The 23,640-nt window shown below is 43.8% G+C and overlaps 1 protein-coding gene across 5 annotated transcripts in view; it reads right to left on the reverse strand.

Annotated features, from left to right (window-relative positions):
- LIX1 (limb and CNS expressed 1) overlaps window positions 1-23,640 on the reverse strand; it is a 192,501-nt gene that overhangs the window by 110,668 nt on the left and 58,193 nt on the right. For all 5 annotated transcript variants that reach the window (XM_075593399.1, XM_075593394.1, XM_075593389.1 and 2 more), the window contains exon 3: window positions 11,572-11,712. In XM_075593399.1, the coding sequence (XP_075449514.1) occupies window positions 11,572-11,712 (141 nt within the window). The remainder of the gene's footprint in view (window positions 1-11,571; window positions 11,713-23,640) is intronic.

The raw sequence follows: 23,640 nt of genomic DNA on the forward strand, positions 1-23,640 counted from the left end.
TAGTGGGGGTCTTGAACATGAACGGATGTTTTAGTTACATCTTTTATGTCAATTTTCCTGAGCTATTGAGTAAAAATGGAGAAAAAGGCAGAGCACAACACCCAAATTGAAAACAGAGGATTACAGAGAAAATGTTCCCATAGTAGAAAAAAATGTTAATTTATTGAATCAATAAAACGGACATATAGGCCATAAGCCGACACCTACGCGTTTTGTGGAGAGTGAGATTTTTTCCAGTTAATAAATCTTTTATTGGGACTCTAGTGCATGTATATCAAGTTACTGGAAGGGTACACCAATGAAGATATTTGTTTATTTGAAAGCCATTACCTGCCATGTGTTTTTGAGCACCACACACTGTTTTTTCTATAGTAATCTAGGCAGGGCAACAGATTAGCTTTGTTGCATTTTCCAATTTGCCTGCATTGAGGCCCGATTTAATAAGCAGTGTCTTGCCAGAGGACAGTTTTTGGTGCTGGAAGACACCTCAAAGCTAACTCAAGTCAGTGGTGTCTTCCAGGGCCGGAAACTGTCTTATAGCTCGGGTGACCAGACGTCCCCTTTTTGCCGGGACAGTCCCGGTTTTTCGGTTGCTGTCCAGGTTTCCTGTGTGTCCCGGAAATGTCCCGGTTTTTCCCCCGTGTGTTCCCGTTTTTTTTTAATGTCCGCGGCGGCGCGGAGGAGGAGACTGCAGCAGCCCGGCACTGAGTAATTTTTTTTAATGCCAGGGGTTGGGCTTCTGTAGAAACATGCTGGGCCTTGCTGATTGGAGGATGCGGCCTGGCATTGTACAAAGTCCCGCCCCCCCAGTATTTGATACCTTGGCCAATCCCCTGCGTCCCAGCATTAAGCCCCACCCACGGCATCATCGTTCACCAAGGCCCGGCATGTGGGAATGGAAAGGAAGGGTGCCTGGGGGGGGCAGGGCCTGGGGGCCTGGGTGGGGGGGGGGCAGGGCCTGGGGGCCTGGGTGGGGGGGCAGGGCCTTGGGGTGCTCTCTCTCTTCCACCCTCTCTCTCTCTCCCACTCTCTCTCTCTCTCTCCCACCCTCTCTCTCTCCTAACCTCTCTCTCTCCCACCCTCTCTCTCTCTCCCACCCTCTCTCTCTCTCCCACCCTCTCTCTCTCTCTCTCTCTCTCTCCCACCCTCTCTCTCTCTCTCTCTCTCCCACCCTCTCTCTCTCACCCTCTCTCTCTCTCCCACCCTCTCTCTCTCTCTCTCTCTCCCACCCTCTCTCTCCCACCCTCTCTCTCCCACCCTCTCTCTCTCTCTCTCTCTCTCTCTCTCTCCCACCCTCTCTCTCTCTCCCACCCTCTCTATCTCTCTCTCCCACCCCCTCTCTCTCTCTCCCACCCCCTCTCTCTCTCTCCCACCCTCTCTCTCTCTCTCCCGCCCTCTCTCTCTCACTCTCTCTCTCTCCCACCCTCTCTCTCTCTCCCACCCTCTCTCTCTCTCTCTCCCACCCTCTCTCTCTCTGTCTCTCTCTCTCTGTCTCACCCTCTGTCTCTCTCTCTCACCCTCTCTGTATCTCTCTCTCTCACCCTTTCTCTCTCTCTCTCTCTCTCACCCTTTCTCTCTGTCTCTCTCACCCTCTCTCTGTCTCTCTCACCCTCTCTCTCTCTGTGTCTCTCTCACCCTCTCTCTCTCTGTCTCTCTCACCCTCTCTCTCTGTCTCTCTCACCCTCTCTCTCTGTCTCTCTCACCCTCTCTCTCTCTGTCTCTCTCACCCTCTCTCTCTCTGTCTCTCTCACCTCTCTCTCTCTCTCTCTCTCTGTCTCTCTCACCCTCTCTCTCTCTGTCTCTCTCACCCTCTCTCTCTCTGTCTCTCTCACCCTCCCTGTCTTATCTTAACTGCCGTATACCTACACCGAAGTAACCTATACTGCTTTCTTCCAGATCTGACTCAAGTTTCACACGGGAGACATCGGAAGACAGGTAGGGAACACCTCCCCTCTAGTATAGTACCTTGAGGGACTGCGGATCAGGTAAGATCCCAGGCGGGATTGCTGCTTTAGAAATTGTGAAGAGGGGGCATCCAGACACTGGTTAATGGGTTCAGAATCATTCACATCTGGGTTTTTTTTTTGTTCGATTAGTGAGGTCAACACACACACACACGTAACTATGTAACAAGGACTAATGGTAGTAAAGTATATGTGTACTACAATAAATAAACTGTTATGTAAAAAAAAAAAATGTCCCGGTTTTTCATTTTCAAAATCTGGTCACCCTACTTATAGCAGAAGACTGCTTAATAAATATAGCCCTGAGGGCCTTAGTCTATAAGTCAGAAAGGGGCCTGAACGGCTGCTTCGGACCATAAAAAATTACCCCTTTACTCTTAAATACATTGTATTGGCATAGTGTGCTTCTGGCTTGATGTGTCCAGTTTCTCATTTATTGATTTCTGGGCTACTGGTAGGTCACTTAGGAAACAATGTAGTACATTTTAGATACCATTTTGCACTAGCATGAACTTTCTTAACAGCAGAAATGTTGTATAATAATTATACTGATGGTTCAGTTTGCAGTTGTACAGTACTTCAAATACATAGCACATAACACTACCCTGTATGATGTCTTGTATAGTAGCAGAACAAACCTCTGCCATGAAGATCTTACATTTTATCAGGCACAGAATTATTTTGAGGCACTGACAAATTATGCTTTCTGCCTAATCGCAAACAAATAATTATCTTCCTATCCATCAGTAGCCCAAAATGAGATGATAAGCAGTAGTTTCTCCATGGACTGGTTGTTTAAATAGAATTACTGTCTTTAGAAGTTGCCTATCAGGAAAATCAGTATGGCTGCATTCCATTACGATACACAAAAGAAAAAAGCTGGAAGGCTCATAACGACTGGTGCTCGGGCTGGATTAGTAATGCGTGCCATTCAAAATAAAAGCAGCAAGACAGAAGCAAACTTGCTAGTAAGACAATAGATGAATACAGTCTTGGAATGAAGAATACAATGTGTTCTTGTGGTGCTCATCGATCTATCCACTATAGATAAGATGCCATTGTAAATAAACCCCATTAACGTGTTAGGGTAGTAAATACTCAAGGTGATATTTCAGAATGAGAGCATTCATAGAGCCACAACACATGCCAAAAGTTATGGCATTATCCATGGTCTCTTAACGTGATCATTGGTACAATAACACTTACTACACCTGTATTAAAATGTTACCGCTTTAATTTCAAAATATGATGTATTGTAAAACTATTTTTAAAAATCATGTTGTCTAATAAAGCACAACAAACAAAAAATCTTACAGTATCTCATTTTTTAATATGGATTGGGGTATATTATTTACAAAACATAGGCATTTTCATTGTGGATACTGACAAAGGGCATTAAAAGCTACTGCGCCTACAGTCAAAGTTCTTAATGGATCTTGTCATGCACGAGCCTTACAAATCTCAGAAATCCCTTTGCAGATCTACTCTGAGAGAAGAGGCAAAAATGAGATTTCTGAGGTCACACAAGTTTGTGAAAAAAAATTGGGAAGAGCTTTCCAAGAACCCAAATGAGTTAAATTTAGAGGTTTTGAACTAAAACATTAATTCTTTAATGGAAAAATTCTGTCTTCAGTTTGTAAAACTTCATCAATGTTTGTGAGACACTGGGTAATACTGCCTTCCAATGATTAACATCTCATGAGTGAGATTTGGCAGACCTGCGTAATGGATTAAACAAAAGAATGTCATATCCCACTATAAATGATCTACGGTGTAGAAAAAATATATATTTTTACTTGGTCTGTTAGTTCTGGCACTCCTGTATGTGTTGGAAAGAACTCTAAATGCATTTTCACAGTTCTCTGATGACTAAATTAGTCGTTCTCTTAAAAACCACAATTATGATCTCAAGCCTTGTTACTAAACTAACTAAAACAGGACAAAGCCAATCTTGCTAAAGGTAAATATAAAATTACTCGGTACTTTCATGTTCGATATACATTTCAATGCAATACACAGCAAACTGAACTTCAGGGTGGCTACCACAACTACTGCGACTAGATATGGAACTTTGCTGGATACAGATAACACAGGGAGATACAGCAATTGTATAATTCCCTAGAACACACAAGTGCTAAATGGTTTATATTGGGCTAGTTATATTACTGGTGACATTTCTGCATACATAATTATTTAAGATGTATATATATATATATATATATATATATATATATATATATATATATATATATATATATATATATATATATATACATGTAGAGGTATCAGTACCGTGTTAGCCGAGCTTCAATAATCAAAAAATAAATAGATGATACCGTTCTGTGGCTAACGTAATGCTTTTATTTGTGCGAGCTTTCGAGATACACTGATCTCTTCTTCCGGCGATGTTACAATGAATGAAGCAAGGATAACTTAAAAACAGTGTCTCTTGGAATGTTATCTGTGCTTGTCCTTCCCCCGGTGTGGATGTGTTTTATGGCTAGAGGTGTCAAAGGGTAACTGAAAGCAAGTGAAAAAAGAGTGTGTATGTGTATCAGTATGAATAAAAATGAATGGAGAGCCCACAGTATAAACAGTGCTCTACACAAGGTGTGTGTGGAGTGAGAGGGATATAAATGGTGTGGGTGGGTGTGGAAATGTGAGAGTTTGTAATAGGGACCACATAGTATCCACACACACTTTTAGTTGTGCTACAAACTCTCACATTTCACACCCACCCACACCATTTATATCCCTCTCACTCCACACACACCTTGTGTAGAGCACTGTTTATACTGTGGGCTGTCCATTCTCTTTTATTCACAGTGATACACATACACACTCTTTTTTCACTTGCTTTCAGTTACCCTTTGTGTACCAGTGAGGGCACCTGGACATTGAGGGACTACGGATCAGGTAAGATCCCAGGCGGGATTTATGCTTTAGATATTGTGAAGCGGGGGCATCCAGACACTGGTTAAGGGGTTCAGGAAACTAGTCATTCACATCTGGCTTTTATTTCTATATCCGACATTTACACACACATACACACACACATGTAACAAGGACTAATTGTAGTATAATGTAATACAATAAATACATTTATGTCAAAAACGAATGTTGTTCTGACTAGGAATTTATTAAATGTATTTTATTTTAAAGCGGGGTTGGGGGCGGGACTAGGGGCGGGGTTGGGGGCAGGACTAGGGGCGGGGTTGGGGGCGGGACTAGGTGGCGAGTAGATTTTTTGGGTGGGCGAGTAGATTTTTGGGTGATTTGTCGAACACTATATATATATATATATATATATATATATATATATATATATATATATGTATATATAAAGATTACTTATGAGCACATTCACATGTCTTAGGCAGGTCTGCAACCCTGCCGTTTTTAACCATTATCCCCAGCACAGTGCTTCCACTGCAGCAAGGGATTCTGGGAAATTACATGCAAATGAGCACACAATGTGTCACCTTTTGTCTGAAAAACCATTGTTACATGGAGCCCATATAAGCTAATGCTCGCTGTTAACACAGCTTTAAAGCACAGCATGGGAAATGGATGCAAAGCCAGAGAAACCATTCACAGACATGTTTCAACCTTAATGGGGATCATCAGTGTGAAGTTGGTTGTACTGCTGGCTTTGCAATTTTCAAGACTGTAGTGATCTTTTTATGTGCTACAGTATATGCAATACGGTGGAGGTTTCTTGTTGCCTTTTTCACCCACCATAACTTAAAACGTGTATATATATATATATATATATATATATATATATATATATACAGCTCAACCCCGTTATAGCGCGATCCGCTATAACGCGGATCCGCTTATAATGCGGTTTGAGCGTGGACCCGAATTTAAAAAAATAAAAAAAATGATAATTTTTTTTTAAGTTTTTTTTTTGCACACACACTGCACACACTCACTGCACACTGCATACATTCACAGCACACTGCATATACCCACAGCACACTGCACACACTCACAGCACACTGCATACATTCACAGCACACTGCACACACTCAGCACACTGCACATACTCACAGCACACTGCACATACTCACAGCACATTGCATACACACACACTGACACACACAGCACACTGCACACACTCCTAGCACACACTCACAGCACACTGCATACACTCACAGCCCACTGCATACACTCACAGCACACTGCACAAACTCACAGCACACTGCACACACTCACAGCACACTGCACATACTCACAGCACACTACACACACTCACAGCACACTGCACACACTCACAGCACACTGCATACACTCACAGCACACTGCATACACTCACAGCACACTGCACACACACAGCACACTGCACACACACACACACTGACACACACACACTGACACACACACACAGAGGCACACTGTCTCTTTAAGGGAGCTTGCTCTCGCAAGACGGAAGCAGGAAGCAGAGACAGGGAGAAGAGCTGCCAGATGCCGGGTAAGTGCTGTGTGCTGTTGCCGCTGCCCCACCGGGTCTGGGAGCGCTGGGAGAGTTCTCAGCTTTCCCCCTCCGGCGGACACAGTACCCCCGAGGACCGCACTATAACGGGGTTAAGCTGTATATATATATACAGTGCTCGACAAATAATGATAACCTGTCGCCCGTTGCGAGTGGATTTAGGCAGCTGGCGACCCGTGCTGCAGCTCAATGAATCCCCCTGCCCGTGCCAATTTTTTTATTTTTTTTAAATAAATAAATAATCCCCCTCCCTGATTGGGTTAAAAAAAAGTTTAAAAAAATGGCGGCAAATCCTGTGGTCCCGGCGCGCGTGCACAGGGCAAGCAGAGTGTCCTGCCATTTGCGCTGCCTGTTCCCCCCAGCAACCCAGAATCCCCCGCATCCCTCCCCCCCCCCAATCCCCACGTGGGACGGAGGGGGAAGCCCAAAACAAGCGCCGCGCGCGATCCAGCCCCCACACCCTCCCCCCTCCGCTCCCCACGTGGGACGGAGGGGGAAGCCCAAAACAAGCGCGCGATCCAGCCCCCCCGCACCCTCCGCTCCCCACGTGGAACGGAGGGGGAAGTGCCAACCCAGCTTCACCTGTGCGCGCCTCCTGCGCCACTCCGCCTCCTGCCCATGATCTCCCCCTAATCACCTGCCCCCGATCCTCGCATGCTGCCCGGGGGTGTCCGGGGAGCGTGCTGTGGCGTCGGCCGCTTCTGGGGGGGGGGGAAGGGAGGACGGGACCTGGGGGGACCTGCTGCTGCTCCTGCTGCTGAGGCCCACGCTGCGCTGTGTTTCCCATGTCTTGGAGAGGGCCCACTGCCGTGCGGAGACCCCACTGCTGCCACGTGTGACCCGGTGAGTGTGTGAGTGACAGACTGAGTGTCTGTGAGTGTGTGAGTGTGCCTGTGAGTGTGCCTGTGTGTCTGTGAGTGTGCCTGTGTGTCTGTGAGTGTGCCTGTGTGTCTGTGTGTCTGTCAGTGTGCCTGTGTGTCTGTCAGTGTGCCTGTGAGTGTGCCTGTGTGTCTGTGAGTGTGCCTGTGTGTCTGTGAGTGTGCCTGTGTGTCTGTGAGTGTGCCTGTGTGTCTGTCAGTGTGCCTGTGTGTCTGTCAGTGTGCCTGTGTGTCTGTCAGTGTGCCTGTGTGTCTGTGAGTGTGCCTGTGTGTCTGTGTGTCTGTCAGTGTGCCTGTGTGTCTGTCAGTGTGCCTGTGTGTCTGTGAGTGTGCCTGTGTGTCTGTGAGTGTGCCTGTGAGTGTGCCTGTGTGTCTGTGAGTGTGCCTGTGTGTCTGTGAGTGTGCCTGTGTGTCTGTGAGTGTGCCTGTGTGTCTGTGTGTCTGTCAGTGTGCCTGTGTGTCTGTCAGTGTGCCTGTGTGTCTGTGAGTGTGCCTGTGTGTCTGTGAGTGTGCCTGTGTGTCTGTGAGTGTGCCTGTGTGTCTGTGAGTGTGCCTGTGTGCCTGTGTGTCTGTGTGTCTGTCAGTGTGCCTGTGTGTCTGTCAGTGTGCCTGTGTGTCTGTCAGTGTGTCTGTCAGTGTGCCTGTGTGTCTGTCAGTGTGCCTGTGTGTGTGTCTGTGTGTGTGCCTGTCTGTGTGTCTGTGTGTGTGCCTGTCTGTGTGTCTGTGTGTGTGCCTGTCTGTGTGTCTGTGTGTGTGCCTGTCTGTGTGTCTGTGTGCCTGTCTGTGTGTGTGTGTCTGTGTGTGTGTGTGTCTGTGTGTGTGTGAGTGAGTGTCTCTGAGTGTGTGTCTGTGAGTCTTCTGCGTGAGTGTGTCTCTGCGTGAGTGTCTGCGTGTCTGTGAGTGTCTGAGTGAGTGAGAGTGAGTGTGTGTCTGTGAGTGTCACCCTCTCCCTGTGTCGCCCTCGCCTTCTCCCTGTCGCCCTCTCCCTGTGTCGCCCTCGCCCTCTCTCTGTCTTTGTCTCTCATTCTCTCTGTGTGTGTTCTGTGTCTCTCTTTTTTTGTCTCTCATTTTTGTGTGTCTCTCATTTTTGTGTGTCTCTCATTTTTGTGTGTCTCTCTTTTTCTGTGTGTCTCTCTTTTTCTGTGTGTCTCTCTCTATCTGTCTCTCTCTGTCTTTCTCTGTCTGTCTGTCTCTCTCTGTCTGTCTCTCTCTGTCTGTCTCTCTCTGTCTGTCTCTCTCTGTCTGTCTCTCTCTGTCTGTCTCTCTCTATCTGTCTCTCTCTATCTGTCTCTCTGGCGGAGTCCATAGAAGGACAGGCCGCGCTGAGCCGTGCGGACGCTCCGCGCTGAGCCCCTGCATACTCAATGAGGGGGCTCACGCGAGCGTCCGCAGGCGTGCTGAGGCGCTGGAGTTTTCAGCCGACAGCCAAGCTGTTTTTCAGAGCACTGTCAGCTGAAAACATCCAATCAGCGCGGAGCAGCGTCAACGTCACGGCGCCTTGACGTCTCTTTATCTGTCTCTATCTGTCTCTCTCTGTCTCTGTCTCTCCCACTCTCTCTCTCTGTCTCTCCCACTCTCTCTCTCTGTCTCTCCCACTCTCTCTCTCTGTCTCTCCCACTCTCTGTCTCTCCCACTCTCTCTCTCTGTCTCTCCCACTCTCTTTCTGTCTCTCCCACTCTCTCTCTGTCTCTCCCACTCTCTCTCTGTCTCTCCCACTCTCTCTCTGTCTCTCCCACTCTCTCTCTGTCTCTCCCACTCTCTCTCTCTCCCACTCTCTGTCTCTCCCACTCTCTCTCTCTCCCACTCTCTCTCTCTCCCACTCTCTCTCTCTCCCACTCTCTCTCTCTTCCACTCTCTCTCTCTCCCACTCTCTCTCCCACTCTCTCTCCCACTCTCTCTCTCTCCCACTCTCTCTCTCTCTCCCACTCTCTCTCTCTCCCACTCTCTCTCTCTCCCACTCTCTCTCTCTCCCACTCTCTCTCTCACTCTCTCTCTCACTCACTCTCACTCTCTCCCACACTCTCTCTCTCTCTCCCCCACACACTCTCGCTCTCTCCCCCACACACTCTCACACTATGGATCTGGATATCTTAACTGCCCTATACTACACTGAAATAACCTATACTGCTTACTTCCAGATCTGACTCAAGCTTCACACGGAAGACATCGAACCCCCCCTAACCCAGAAGACAGGTAACAAACACCTCCCCTCCAATGTATAACATTGCGGGAATGAGGGTACCTGGACTTTGAGGGTCTGCGGATCAGGTAAGATCCCAGACGGGATTGCTGCTTTAAATATTGTGAAGCGGGGGCATCCAGACACTAGTTAAGGGGTGCAGGAAACTAGTCATCCACATCTGGCTTTTTTTTTCTAGATTTGACATTTATACACACACACACACACCAAGGACTAATTGTAGTATAATGTAATACAATAAATAAACTAATATCAAAAACGAATGTTCTTACTAGGAATTTATTCAATTTATTTAATTTATGGCTTTTTTTAAAATGTGTGGCTGGGGGCGGGACTAGAGGCGGGGTTGGGGGCGGGACTAGGGGCGGGACTAGGTGGCGAGTAGATTTTTTGGTTCGGCGAGTAGATTTTTGGGTGATTTGTCAAGCACTGTATATATATATACAGTGGTTGACAAATCACCAAAAAATCTACTCGCCACACAAAAAAATCTACTCGCCACCTAGTACCAAACGTGTGCTGCTTGGGCCAATATTTACTCGCCCGGGGGTTAAATCCACTCGCCTGGGGCGAGCAAAAGTATAGGTTTGTCGAACACTGTATATATATATATATATAAGAGAAGAAAACGCGCCCGATCCTCGTGTGATACCAGAGTATAAAAATTTTATAATTTGGACATTAACAATTAAAAACGCACAAACATTTGTGAAAGATGAGCATGGTATGAGTAAACTCATGCATCGACTCATTGATTTGAGACGCCGCTCTGCTCGCTTCGTCGTGGGGTATCCGTCTCCAGAACTTCCTGCTAGTGTCGCTGCCCGGAACATCCTCTGACAGCTCGCAGATGTGAACGAGAGTTCCTATCTTTTACTTTCCCAGTACTTGGGTGCAGATCACAGCGTCACAGCGTCTTACTCTACCATCGGGATTTGCACTCGCACGCACAGCTCACACAGCTTCCGTAGCTTACTCACATCACGTGACCCTACGTGTTTCTTCCGTCTCAGCGGATTTCATCAGGGAGTTCTGAAGGCGATACCCCACGACGGAGCGAGCAGAGCGGTGTCTGAAAACAACGGGTCGGCGCATGAGTTTACTCATACCATGCTCATTATTCACGGATGTTTGTGAGTTTTTAATTGTTAATGTCCAAATTATTACACTTTTATACTCTGGTATCACACTAGGATCGGCGCTTTTACTTCTCTTTTTTCTGTTTAGGTCATACATTGGGAGTTTGTTGAACCCAGGAAGAAGGCTGCCAGTATCCAAAAGGACTCACTAAGGTTAACCCATTCGGTTATAGTGGTACGTTTTATATTATTTTTGGACGTATCTTTTTTATATTTTTTCGTATTTTTATTATTATTGTGCATTTTTTGTTTGCTCAGATGACCATTAGCATATGAACAAAAACGGTTTATAAATATTTTTATAGAGTTTAATAATATATTTTCATTAGTATAACCAATTTATATTTATATTTGGTTATCTGCATCCATTGCTAGTTCATCATTACATACTGTATTTAGATCCTCTTATCATTAGGGTATCCTTTTATGCATTGCAGTACACATTAAGGTGCTGTCTTACATTTTTGGTTTTGGTTTCTGATATATTTACCAGTCTTCAATGGAGCCAGGATTTTCATATGCATTGAGTGGTGAATTTCAGGCTTATCTTCAATGTTATAAGTAGTAACATACTGTATGCAAATATGGTATTCAAAGAAAATCTATGTTACAATGTTTTAACATTATTCTCTAATTTCCACCAGTTTTCACTAATGAACATACACCAAATACTATATGTGTAATGCAAACTTTTTCAGCCAGGCAATTGTTTCTCACAATGTGGAACACTGTTCTGGCGTTCATTCCCATTGAGTTGAGGTGCGATAAACCATAATGATGGCACTTAATGCAAGTGTCCCAATGTTTATATTTATCTGTCATTCATGTGCTCCCTCTTTTGTGTAATTATGTGTAACTGCTATAAAATACATGCAATAGACAACAGACTTACACTGGTGGAGGAGACGGCCTCTTCAACACTTTGCATGATGAAATCCTTTGTGATTCTTCGGGTGGGCAATTCATTGAAGAGGGAATTGATCAAAGCAACTTTTGCTGCATCTCGCCGTGCTTCTGCTCTACTTAAACAGCACTGTTAACAGATATAATAAAAGGTTACAGTTCAAATATAACATATACACACCCAATTATTTAGGGGTTGATGACAATACTAGTTGATGTCCAATTTTGGACATTTCACATAATCAGATTAAGCTTCAATAAGTATTAATATTATAACTATATACAGTTTTTGCTGTTTTTTCTATACACAGTAGAAGGTTTAAGAAGATACAGGTTTCTTAAAGTGAAATGTTATCTATTGAAATACAGATGGATTTTAGTCATCAAGAAACCATATTAGTCTCATGAACTGGCAAACAAAAATACACTTTTTTTTACATATTACAACTGCAATGATTTTCATTGGCACTGGCAATCTCTAATGCAATAGTATCTACTATATTCAATAAATGGTTAGATGAATGTTTATGTACTCAAATAATACTTCTAATATCTACATTATGTAGATATAGAGATTGGATACTGAAAGATATGGATGCTTTTTAAAGATGGGTGAATCACACTCACCGAAAAGAAAAGGACCTTGGTTTTATAGTTTCTTAGGATTATTTGGAAAATAATTATTTTCTATTTGAGGTTACCTTTTTCAGAGCAGTGTAAGGAACAACAACATAATGAAATGTAGCACCTACTCACCTACTCATGTAAACATTTTTAGGAACATACTTAAAAGTAAATACAGGTATGTTTATTCCAGTCCTTCCAACCAAATGCATGATGTGCTCTGGCTAAGATACATAGATGATGTGTTTGCTCTTTGGAAAGGTAATATTGAACTTTTAAATAGGGTTCTTCAGTACTGAGAAAACTGCAATTTCATCAGTACTTGCAGTAACTTGACAGATCATATTCAGTATCCCGACATTAAGGGCTTTTGGAAGAACATACTGATACACACTGAAATGTTTAAGATACTTACTAACGGGAATACCCTTTTGCTTTCAGACAGCTTTCATTCTCTTAGAATGAAAGAAGGTTTACCCTATCGTAAATGCTTGAGCGTCAAAAGATTATTAAGCAATGAACAGAAACTTGAGGACAGATTTAATCAGATTAAACAAAATTCACTTGAAGGGGTTACAAAGCTCAATGCCTTAACAAAAATCCACTTAACAGGGTTAGGACACTATGCAGTAGCCTTTTGACACAACATGCAAAGACAATCTAATTTGGATAGAATTTCAGAATCAACCAAGTTTAAAAGGAGGGAGATATATTCGATAGATGTCCTACAAATGAGGTAACCTTGTAGTCTGAATGAGGACTGTTTACCTCTTATCTTTTCTCTATGTTTGCCCAATTGAGGTGTTGACATATCTTATATTATTATATGTAATGATATTATTACATATTATTATATGTAATGATACTCATCATAAGCTAGTTCTTGTAATTCACCTTCTTACGGCTGATTGCTAATTTAGTTTTATTTCTCAGATCTTCAAATCTACCTACACTGTCTCTGGATTGTTGGATTTCCAGAAATCAGACCCCTCTGAGGAGAAGTCACAATATCTACTGGACTCTTTTCTCCATTTATTTCATGCAGCAGAGGTTATCCTATTGGTACTAGATTTATTTTCTCTGTTGATGAATATGTGCATGTGTCGCTTTGTTTCTTGTGATTCTACTGACTAGGGATGCATAATTTCCCCTATTCTTTTTCAAATGATTTCTTTCCAAAAATAGTTTTGGCGTTTTAAAATTGCTTTGATTTTTGATTTTGATATTGGCTGCCACAAAGAGATAGTGTACAATGACCCCTAACAAGGTACCTCCTTCTTAACTACTAATAATACATTGGTGCTTTGATGTAGTTTTAAACTGTGTTCTATACATTTTATTCTTATAACCCTGGACGTGGGTCCCCTGAAATAATATAGTATGCATTTTCTTCCCCTTCCTTTTTTCTTTCTTTCTTTCTTCCTTCCTTCTACCTCCTCCATCCCTGATTTTCATTCACTGAAATACCTTCCTTTTGTCGCCCCTCCTGTATGCTTCCTCTACTATACCTTTTTCCCAGAATTTCCCCTTGATCTGTGCATACTAGATATATTCCAGATATTCTGTCATTCCTACATCTGTTGACACCCGATACTAATCACCATATACACTAACTTGACCTCTAGTCAACATGTAGATTTTCTGACTTCAGGCTGATTTTTCATTATTTTTCCTTGACCCAATGGTGTCTTATTATTTTTTCTTCTTTTGCTGGGAGGACATGTAATTTTGATGGATTTATTTAACATATATTGACTTTAGCTTGTGATATAAAACAGGCTACATTGATGAAAACCATTCTCTTCATTTGAGCACAGGTTAGCAATTCTAGAAGGTTGGATTGTAATGAGATACTTGCTATGAGATTTTTTCCTTGCACAGATCTACGTCCCCTGGCAATAATGTACTTAGATATATACATGGAGCCCAATTTAGGCGTATGTGATAGCATTTGTAATCTACTAAAACTGAACAAATTGAAATAGACATTTGAAACCTTGTTGATTACAGTTTCTTTCTTAAGCTTCTAGTAGTATATGAATGTTTTGTTTACCATTTTGCAATTATATAGTACACAATCAGCATGGGGGGGGATACTCTGATTGGTTAGAAATACCAGAATAAAGTGATGCATATGATACTGTAACTAAGATATACAAAAGAGATTATAAGTGGCACACCATAGTTTAAGGAAATAATTTCTCAAGGTGTTTGTATTTGGTGCTCACCTTCCGTTGATACTGTAACTAAGGACATTAGCAAACATGATGATGATGACGACAACGATGGAGATGAGCAGTGGTCACTTCGGATTTAGTAATATTCACATTTTATTGCACCATAGATTACATAATTTGGTTTCATTCTTTATTTATGGTGGTTACAGACTGACTAAGGGTCATTTTGCTCTGAAACGTAGGTGCTTAACACGTGAGAGTACTTAGTATTACTAAATAAAGAGAATTGATTTGCTAGAATACATGAAGCTGAATAATTTTCAATGTGAAGTGCTGGACCACATAGTATGTGGTGAAGAATAAAGACATTGGAAAATGTCAAGAAGGTAGCACAACCAGTAACAAAACACAACGCCCATTAGATGTTTGCTTGCTTTCTTGAAGCCATCAGGTTTCTTTGATTTTGCACACACAAACTTATTTTGCACACACCAACTCAGGGCTTGAATATTGAAAAAGCTTGCAATATTGATTGATAGAAATAAAAGGCTGTGTTGTCCATGAAATTGTGCAATCCTCTGTTTACTCAAGTAGTGGTGCGTCTGGTTGGTGATTAAAATGTGACAATGCTTCTGCTTCAAATCAGCTGCCGTACTTTATTCGGGTCCTTTAGAGACTTTTTCTCAAGCAGTACAAGCTGAGAAAACATCAATCACTGTTGTAAATTTGTTCTCTTTTGTGTTTTGCTATTCTACATAAACTTAACACAAATGAAGTAATCAATATGTGGCCTTTTGTGGTGCGTGCTATCACTATATTTAATTACATTGTAATGTGTGTTAAATAATTCAATACCAGCTAATATACTGTAAGTGGATTTATTTTGCTTGCTTTATTTTTGGACCTAGACTAGAGTAGTGGTATAAAGTTCTGGAAATAGCTGTCTGTGAGTAGGGTTACTGGCGATGCACTGCCTTAACCCAGGCTGTGCTGAAAAGCTATAAAATGCGGCAGGCATAAGGTTATACTGTAGGGGTCCTTCTTAAAATGGATATGAAGTAAAAGGTGACACTGTGTGCTCATTTGAATGTCATTTCCCAGAATCCCTGGCTGCAGTGGAAGTACTATTTGATAAGACAGTGGTGCGCAAACTTTTTCGTCTGCGCCCTCCTGTCTGCTCTCCCACCCTGCTTGCGTACCCTCCCCCCTTACATTGTCTCCGGCGTTTCTGAGTCACTACGTCATGTGATGTCATGTGATGCCATAGCAACGCGTCACCAGAAGCCACCGGAAGCAAGGTAAGTAACATACAGAGGCCCTGCACGCTCCTCCGGCATTTAATTACAATACTTTGGGGAAGAGCACGTGGCCTCTGTAAGTGCCGTGCCACCCACCCCAGGCTCACAAGCTGGGCCGGGGCAATGGTACCTTTTGGCAATCCTTTAGCCGTGCACCTCCCTCGACCCCCCCCCAAAAAAAGCTCTAAACATGTTAAAATATTTTGTATATTGGTGGGACTTGCTTTAGCCTGACACAATCCTCTCCCCCCCCCCTCTTTCCCACACTCTCTTGTGTCGCCCCCCCTAATATCTTTCCCTCACCCCCTTTCATCATCTTACCCCCCCACCGTTCATCCCCTTTTCATTCTTTTTCACCACCCCCCCTTCATCCCTCTTCATCCTCTTTCACCCCCCTAACCCCAGTTAAAATGACTTACCTGGCTGTGGAGGACCTCCCTGGAACAGCAAGTCCTAACTTTCTTCCAAGGCCAAAACACTGGGGCGTCCCCTGCCATAGCTACTTTAGCCGCCCTCCTCCTGTACAACGCACAGTTCCTCATCCCCTCTGGGACTGCTCTGCTCCTGGCCTCCAGCTAGTCATGCTGCCGCCATCACCCACCTCATCCACTGCTGCCCCCACAAAATGTGCCGCCTAGCACCACCTCATCAGCTTCTCCACACAAGCTCCCCACCTTACCAGCTTCTCCGCCACATAATCCCTCCTCACCTGCTTCTCCCCCACATACCCCTCTTCACCAGCTTATCCTCCACGTGCTCCCTCCTCACCCACTTTTTCTTACTCCCCCATCCCTCTGTCATTCCCCACCTCTCTCTTCCTACCACCCCTCTCACTCCCCACCACCCCACACAACTCCTCTCACACTCTCCACCACCCTCTCTCACTCCTACATCCCTTTCTCACCCCCCACCCTCACCCCTCACTCCCTCCATCCCACCCCCACCACCACCCTCTCCCTCCTCTCTGTCTTCCCCCACTCTTTCCTCCACACCTCTCTCCCTCAACCCCTCTTCCTCCCCCCTTTCACCCCCTCTCTCACTCCCTCTTCAACCACTCTCACCCCCTCAAACCTCTCTCTTAACTCCCTCCAGCTCTCTCCGTCCTCCTCCCTTCTCTCTCTCACCTTCCTTCACCCTTCTTTCTCACCCCTCTCTCTCACCCTATCTCTATTAACCCCCTCCATCCCCTCTCTCCACCCTTCACCACTCCTTCTCCCCTCTCTCTCACCCCCCTGTACCCTACCCTCCAACCTTCTCTCTCACCCCCTCCACCCCTCTCTCACCCCTCCTCCATTTTTACCCCCTCCATTTTTACATACTTTCCCCTCCATTTTTACACCCTCCCCCCTCTGTTTTTACACCTCCCCTCCGTATTTACAACCTCCCCCCTCCATTTTCACACTCACCCCACTACATTTTTACACCCCTCTTCAATTTTACACCCCTCTTGCCTTGAATAGTAGCTGGGGGGATATGTTGTAGCAGCAGCCGGCTGCAGTGAAGCGAGGCAGCAGCGTGGGATGCTTGCAGAGCAGAAGTAAGCAGCCTGCTCTGGTCCTGGCCTCCTGCTACCACTGCCGCCTCCCACAATGTGCTGTCCTAGGCGATTGCTGCACACTGAAAGGCTTCTGTCACTTTTTTACCCACCATAAGTTATATAATGTGTAGTGGAAAGACTTGGAAATTTGAAATCAGATTACGGAGAATGAGCCACAAGTTACAGTACAACATTAGATGCTAATGCCAATTATCGACTATGGAGACATAGTATATGGCTCGGCACCCCAAACCCACCTTAGCAAACTTGACACGCTCTACAATTCAATATGCTGTTTTGTTCTCCAATGCAACTACAACACACATCACTGCGAAATGCTCAAAGAACTAGACTGGTCATCACTTGAGTCTAGGCACAAAGTTCACCTTTCCTGTGTTGCCTTCAAATACTTTCTGGGCAAGCTACTCACCCCTACCACATGCAGCACTTATCATCTGAGATCAGACTCCAAAAGACTGTTCATGGTCCCAAGGCTCAACAAAGTATCCATCCATTCCTCCTTCTCTTACCGTGCACCCCAAAACTGGAACAACCTACCAGAGACTCTCACATCCACCACCAGTTTAAGTTCTTTCAAATCTAAGGCTGTCTCACATTTTAATCTGATCTGTAACTGTTGCATACACCTATAATATATATTTTCTTTAACTGTGCATGCAATGTCTTGTATATAATGTATACCCTGTTCACTAATGTCACTGCATTTGTAACTATATATTACAGTGTATTTGTCTTAACTCTATGCCCAGGACATACTTGAAAACGAGAGGTAACTCAATGTATTACTTCCTGGTAAAATATTTTATAAATAAATAATTATCAAATTCATAATATAATATAAATTCAGCATGCTTGGTAAGTAGCACATAACACAACTTTGCATATTTTTTTCATGATGTGTGCTGAGATGTTATTTCTGAATAATTTTTATTCTGTGTTTTCTAAACCGCATTTCACACAATACAATTGCTTAGCGTGATTGCACTAAGTCTGGTGTTTACTTTGGAAGACACTTTGACAACAGAAATGACTCGAGTTTCAGGCCTACTCAGCAACACATGTCAATGTTAGCACTAGGTAATCTATGATAGATGAGACATGTGTAATAGATTTCCACATTTAGCCCTAAAAGAATAAGAACAAATAGACTTCATAATGTGTACTGTATGTGTCGGTAGCAATAAAGGAAAGATAAGAAGACAGTATTATGCAGTGCTGAAAATCCAGCACATAAAGCACATTGATAACCTTCAGTATACTGGGCCACATTTACTAAGCTAAACTGTAAGGAACCTTTTGGCTTAATCAACTTTTTCAAAGTTTTTTTGAGCCAGTTTTTGCCACACAATAAACTACAAGCATGTTGTTGCTGCTTTTTAGTGGGCGCCAGTAAGAGTTAGGATAATCCTGGAAGCCATTTTGTCTCCACCAGGCAAGTATTTTAAAAGATCGTGTTGTAACAGCCCTGAGCTGTAGTTTCTGGCTTGTAATCCTGTTCAATTTTCTGTGGGATTACCATGGGCTGTTCTTGATTTAGGAAACCTTTTTAATTATGCTTGTAACAGGGACTTATCCCTGTTTAAATAAAGCAGCCTCAGAGCTCTGAGAATCCAGCAGATAGATAGTTAATTGCAGGCACTCAATTAACTAGTCTCCACCTGGACTAACGAGAGCTCTGTAAAGTGTGGCATGTGAGACACAGGAAAGAGATTTTTTCCTCAGTACACAAGGGTGCTGACAAGAGGAAAGAGGTCTGAGTGCACAGAAGAAGGGTGCAGAAGGGGACCAGACCTCTTTTCATGGACACAGGACCCAGGAACCTGCCAGAGGCTGGACCCTCCAACACACCAAGACACCTGGACACCACTGAACTGAAGAGCCACCTGCATAAGGTACCGCTGAGACTTTGGGGGTGGTATGCTTGTGTAACCCTGCTTTTCCCCTTCCCCCAGACTCTACGGTGGTGTCTAGGGTGCATGAGGGCAGATTACATGCGGTGTGGTGCATACCTGTGAGGAACAGGAGGGCCTGAGCTTCCCGCGATGTTATTGGGGAGCCAGGACCGGGCTTCTGGGGTGGTAGCCACCATGATCTCTTAGTGGTGCAGTGCCTCCATCTTCTATACTCCCAGGAATATGGGACAGGACCTGTATAGAAGAACCCCTTGGGTCCCAGGGTAATAGCTTCCAATTCACACACAGTCTTTGGTAACAAAGGATAGTCTCTTTTATTTACAGATCAGCAATCTCCCAACGGTAGTGGCTTCCAGTAGCCGCAACAACAATAGCAAGGACTTGCTAATTACGCCGCTCTCCTTCCACACAGATAATTCCTCCTCTCCTTCCCTCCAAGTCTCTCCCCCGACAGGATGGTCTGGGCTAGGGCTTCAATACCCCGTGGCCCACCCCCGAGGTTATCCTCGCGGTGGGGCTTGGATTCTCCCCATCACCCCAGGCAGTGGGGTGAGGGGCATTGGTCCACCAGGTCTATAACTCTATCAGCTCTACTAAAGAAGGCTGAATCTCTCCACTCCTCTCTCTGCTCCTGAACTCTGCGCAGGGGAGACCGCGGTCTCCTCCAACTCCTCGGACCGATCCGCAGGACTCTTCGACTCACGGCATACTAACTGAACTACAGACTCTCGGCATAACTAACCGGCAACTCCAGACACTCGGTATAACTAACTCTACTCACAGGAGTTGGCTGCTAAATATAGAGCTAGCCCCGCCTCTCGTGATGTCAGCAGAACCTCCCCTCTTGCTCACACCTGCAGCAGAGTCCAGGCCTGCATCTACCACTCAGGGCAGGGCTATGAAGGGGGAAAACCCATGATGATTACTGGTGCCTGATCTTAACAGGACTTACCACAGTAGAAGGGAGATAGGTATAGCCTGTGCTGGTTACAGGGGGCTACACTGGTAAGGGACGTTTCCCCCCAGTCTTACAGATAAGGACTGGGGAGTGAGTTAGCCCTGACACAGGGATAGGTGTTTGTTGTTTTAAAGGAACAGGCAATAAAGCCGTATATTAATTTCACTTTAAAAACAGTCTCCATTGCATACCTCTGCATACATCTCTTACAATGCCCCTATGAGGACCAGTCGCTAATCAGACTATGCTACAAGAACCCAGCATTTGCAGCATGCATTTTCTGGAGCTATGGCCACAATTGCTACCCCATTGATGCACAAACACTACCTGGCAATGGAGAATAGACTAAGACCCCGGAAACGAAGGGAAATAATATATTATTATTATTTATTACAATTCTCCTCTCTTTTAAATGTAAGTGTTATTTTACTCTCTGCCTGCTGGCAGCATGTTTCATTGGTTATTCTGCTATAGTTTCCTTCTGCTTGTCTCAGCTGTTGCAGAAGAAGTTAAGTCCTCAAAAGTAAGATTTTTAAGGGAGTGTGCTGATGCAATCAAGCGCAAATGTCACACAGACATAATTATAACACACAGACGTGTTATTGCAAAAGGCATAAAAATGTCACATTGCCAGTGGTGCTAATTTAAAACTTCATTATCCTATTTAAGACCAGATGGTAATGACTCTGTAGAGCGACATCCTAGCCTTCAGGTGGGGGCCTCATGACCAAGGGGCCAAGCTCCACCTCTCCGGTCAGCCTCTGCCCTCCTTAGCTTCTCTCCCCCCCACCAGCATGAGGAGGAGTGCTGCGGGGGCTACTTAAAGCCCAGCTGTTGGGGAGTGGGATCTGTTCGCTGCCCACCAGCTATTTCCCACCCATCCCTTGTTAGTAGAATCGTTTGCGGATAACCATAACACTGAAATGTACCTAATTATCAACAATTGCCATTGTTTGCCTGTAGTATACAGTAGTTTATGTGAACATTGAGGTTTCTTTGTTCTGTTACAGTATGAAGTCTTTATACTTTTTCAAGAAAATGGAAGGAATGAAGTTCCTAAGAGGAGTGGTCGTTTGACCGGTTGCCTTTCTCGTGGCTCCTTTTGGGGGATAGGTGCCTGTTCTTGCCAGACTGGGAGCTGGGCTGTTTAAGCCCAGGGGGAGTGACGAGTGGACGGGGTTATTCGGACATGACTTCCGGGAGCCCATTTGCGACAACGGCCGGGTCACGTGGGCCCGACCGTAAGGGGCACAGGATCAGCAGTCCAAGGACTGGCTGACCGTTTCCCCCCCACCCCCTTTTAAAGAAGCACTCTGGCAGGGAGTGGCATTTACTCCATTAGTTATTTATTTATAAAATAGCCGCGGCCTTTATACCTCCAGATCTGGTCTCTTTCATTATTTGTATGTGCCTATGTGGGTACCTCGCAGCCTCCCTGGTCATGCCTAACTCTAAATTACTGTAGGTTGTAATTCCAGAGATAGCAATGGTGCAGCGCTAAACTTGTAACATCACAAACGCTATTTTTGACATTCCGTCTAATTTCTAAATCAGTCCCTTGGAGTCGAACCGTCACAAGCAACGTTTTTTTAATGCAAAATTGACGCATTGAAATCTCATTTGTTATTGTATGTGTGTGCTATGTACTGTACCATGTACTAACCTGACATTTTTCAAACTGCGCGATCAGCATCAAAAAAATATTGTGTTCATTTTATTGGCACAAAAATGGACTGAGTTAGGCACACAGATATTAATGGTATGTACAAAAATAGTGCATCAAAATTGGCTGCCAAGTTCAACTAAAGTCTGTTAATAGTGTTAACACATAAGGATGTACTGTATGAACCGAAAGTTTATTTAACGCAGCAAATATATTTCAATATATAGGTAAAAAATTTGTTTTATTTACACGGCATGGCCATGATAAATAATATTCCACTAACAATAATAATTATTTATAATAACTAGTTATAAATAAAAAATAGGCATAATTCTGTTTTAATTTAAATGGTTTCAATCAAGCATCCAGCTTCACGCAATGCATCAAAATGTATTTCAAACTATGAAGTATTGTTAAACAATGCACATTTTATAAAGGTTTGAACTATTTCTTAGCACAAAAATGTTGACACACAAAACAATCAAATATGACTTACAATGACACTTATATATCCGGAGATGTGATGAAAATCTGTGATGAAAAAAATTGCACCAGATGCATCAAAGGGAAAAATCTTATTGCTTTCAGTGGACTTTTTTCTTTGTTACATCAGGTGCAGTTTTTAGTCCCAGAATTGCTTTACTTGTGCACTGAAACAAACTTCCATGCATCCAAGACATAGACTAATCACAAATTATTATAGTAAGTACTGTATATAAACAAGCAAAACCAAGTGGAAATTGACAAAGAAAGTTCAGTCCGCGCTCTTGATTCCTAGTGTTGCAGAAATGAATTCTTCTCCCTCCTCTTGCTGCTCCTATGGCTTGAAGTGTATCCCCTCACTCCAAAAAACGAAATCCGGTTGAAGACCCCGCCGGCGAACAGAATGACCAAGAAAAGAAGCACAGGAGAGCACCAAGGTAAGGAAAAATTGTAAATGTATTAAACAATAAGGCAATAAAATAACTTACATGTAAGTAAGAATAAATGAGTATCCAGGTCAACGAAATGTTCAACAGATCGGCATCATCATCAGTCAGCAAGTGCTATAGAGTGAGTCCCAGCGCGCGGGGACGGAACTGAAATTGCCCCCCTGTCTGACTGATGATGATGCCGATCTGTTGAACATTTCGTTGACCTGGATATTAATTTATTCTTACTTACATGTAAGTTATTTTATTGCCTTATTGTTTAATACATTTACAATTTTTCCTTACCTTGGTGCGCTCCTGTGCTTCTTTTCTTGGCCAAGTGGAAATTGAGAATTTTACTTTTGCAGGTCAATCATTTTCGGTAGCATACAATCCAATTATATGAAATGTTACTAGCTCAGATGGTGCTACACGTACAGAAAACCCGCACTGCTATTGTTAACCTGTGAGGTGCTGACTGGATGGAGACGTGATAATATCTATTGGAGAAAAAGAACCCAGACTCGTACACAACAATTGTATAGTGATAAATTTAAAATACTTTATTAATAACTCTGAATAAAAAATAGGGTGTTAAAACGTAATTAAATACTGTGTAGAACAGCACGTGACTGTATCCTTTGGTAACCCACCCTGGTATAGGTGGGTAGATATAGTGTGATCCCTGATAGGTACTAGAGATCAAATGCTATAAATTATAGCGACCTAAAATGTAGGAGAGGAGCCAAAGAGATGTAGCTCATACTATGAAGATGAATTTGTACACAAAACAGAGCAATCTCTATCTGGGGGGGGGGAGATACTTATAGGCAGTGTTCGACAAACCTATACATTTGCTCGCCCCGGGCGAGTGGATTTAACCCCCGGGCGAGTAAATATTGGCCCAAGCAGCACACGTTTGGTACTAGGTGGCGAGTAGATTTTTTTGTGTGGCG

The sequence above is a fragment of the Ascaphus truei genome, chromosome 1 (genome assembly GCF_040206685.1).
Source record: "Ascaphus truei isolate aAscTru1 chromosome 1, aAscTru1.hap1, whole genome shotgun sequence".
NCBI classification, from domain to species: domain Eukaryota; kingdom Metazoa; phylum Chordata; class Amphibia; order Anura; family Ascaphidae; genus Ascaphus; species Ascaphus truei.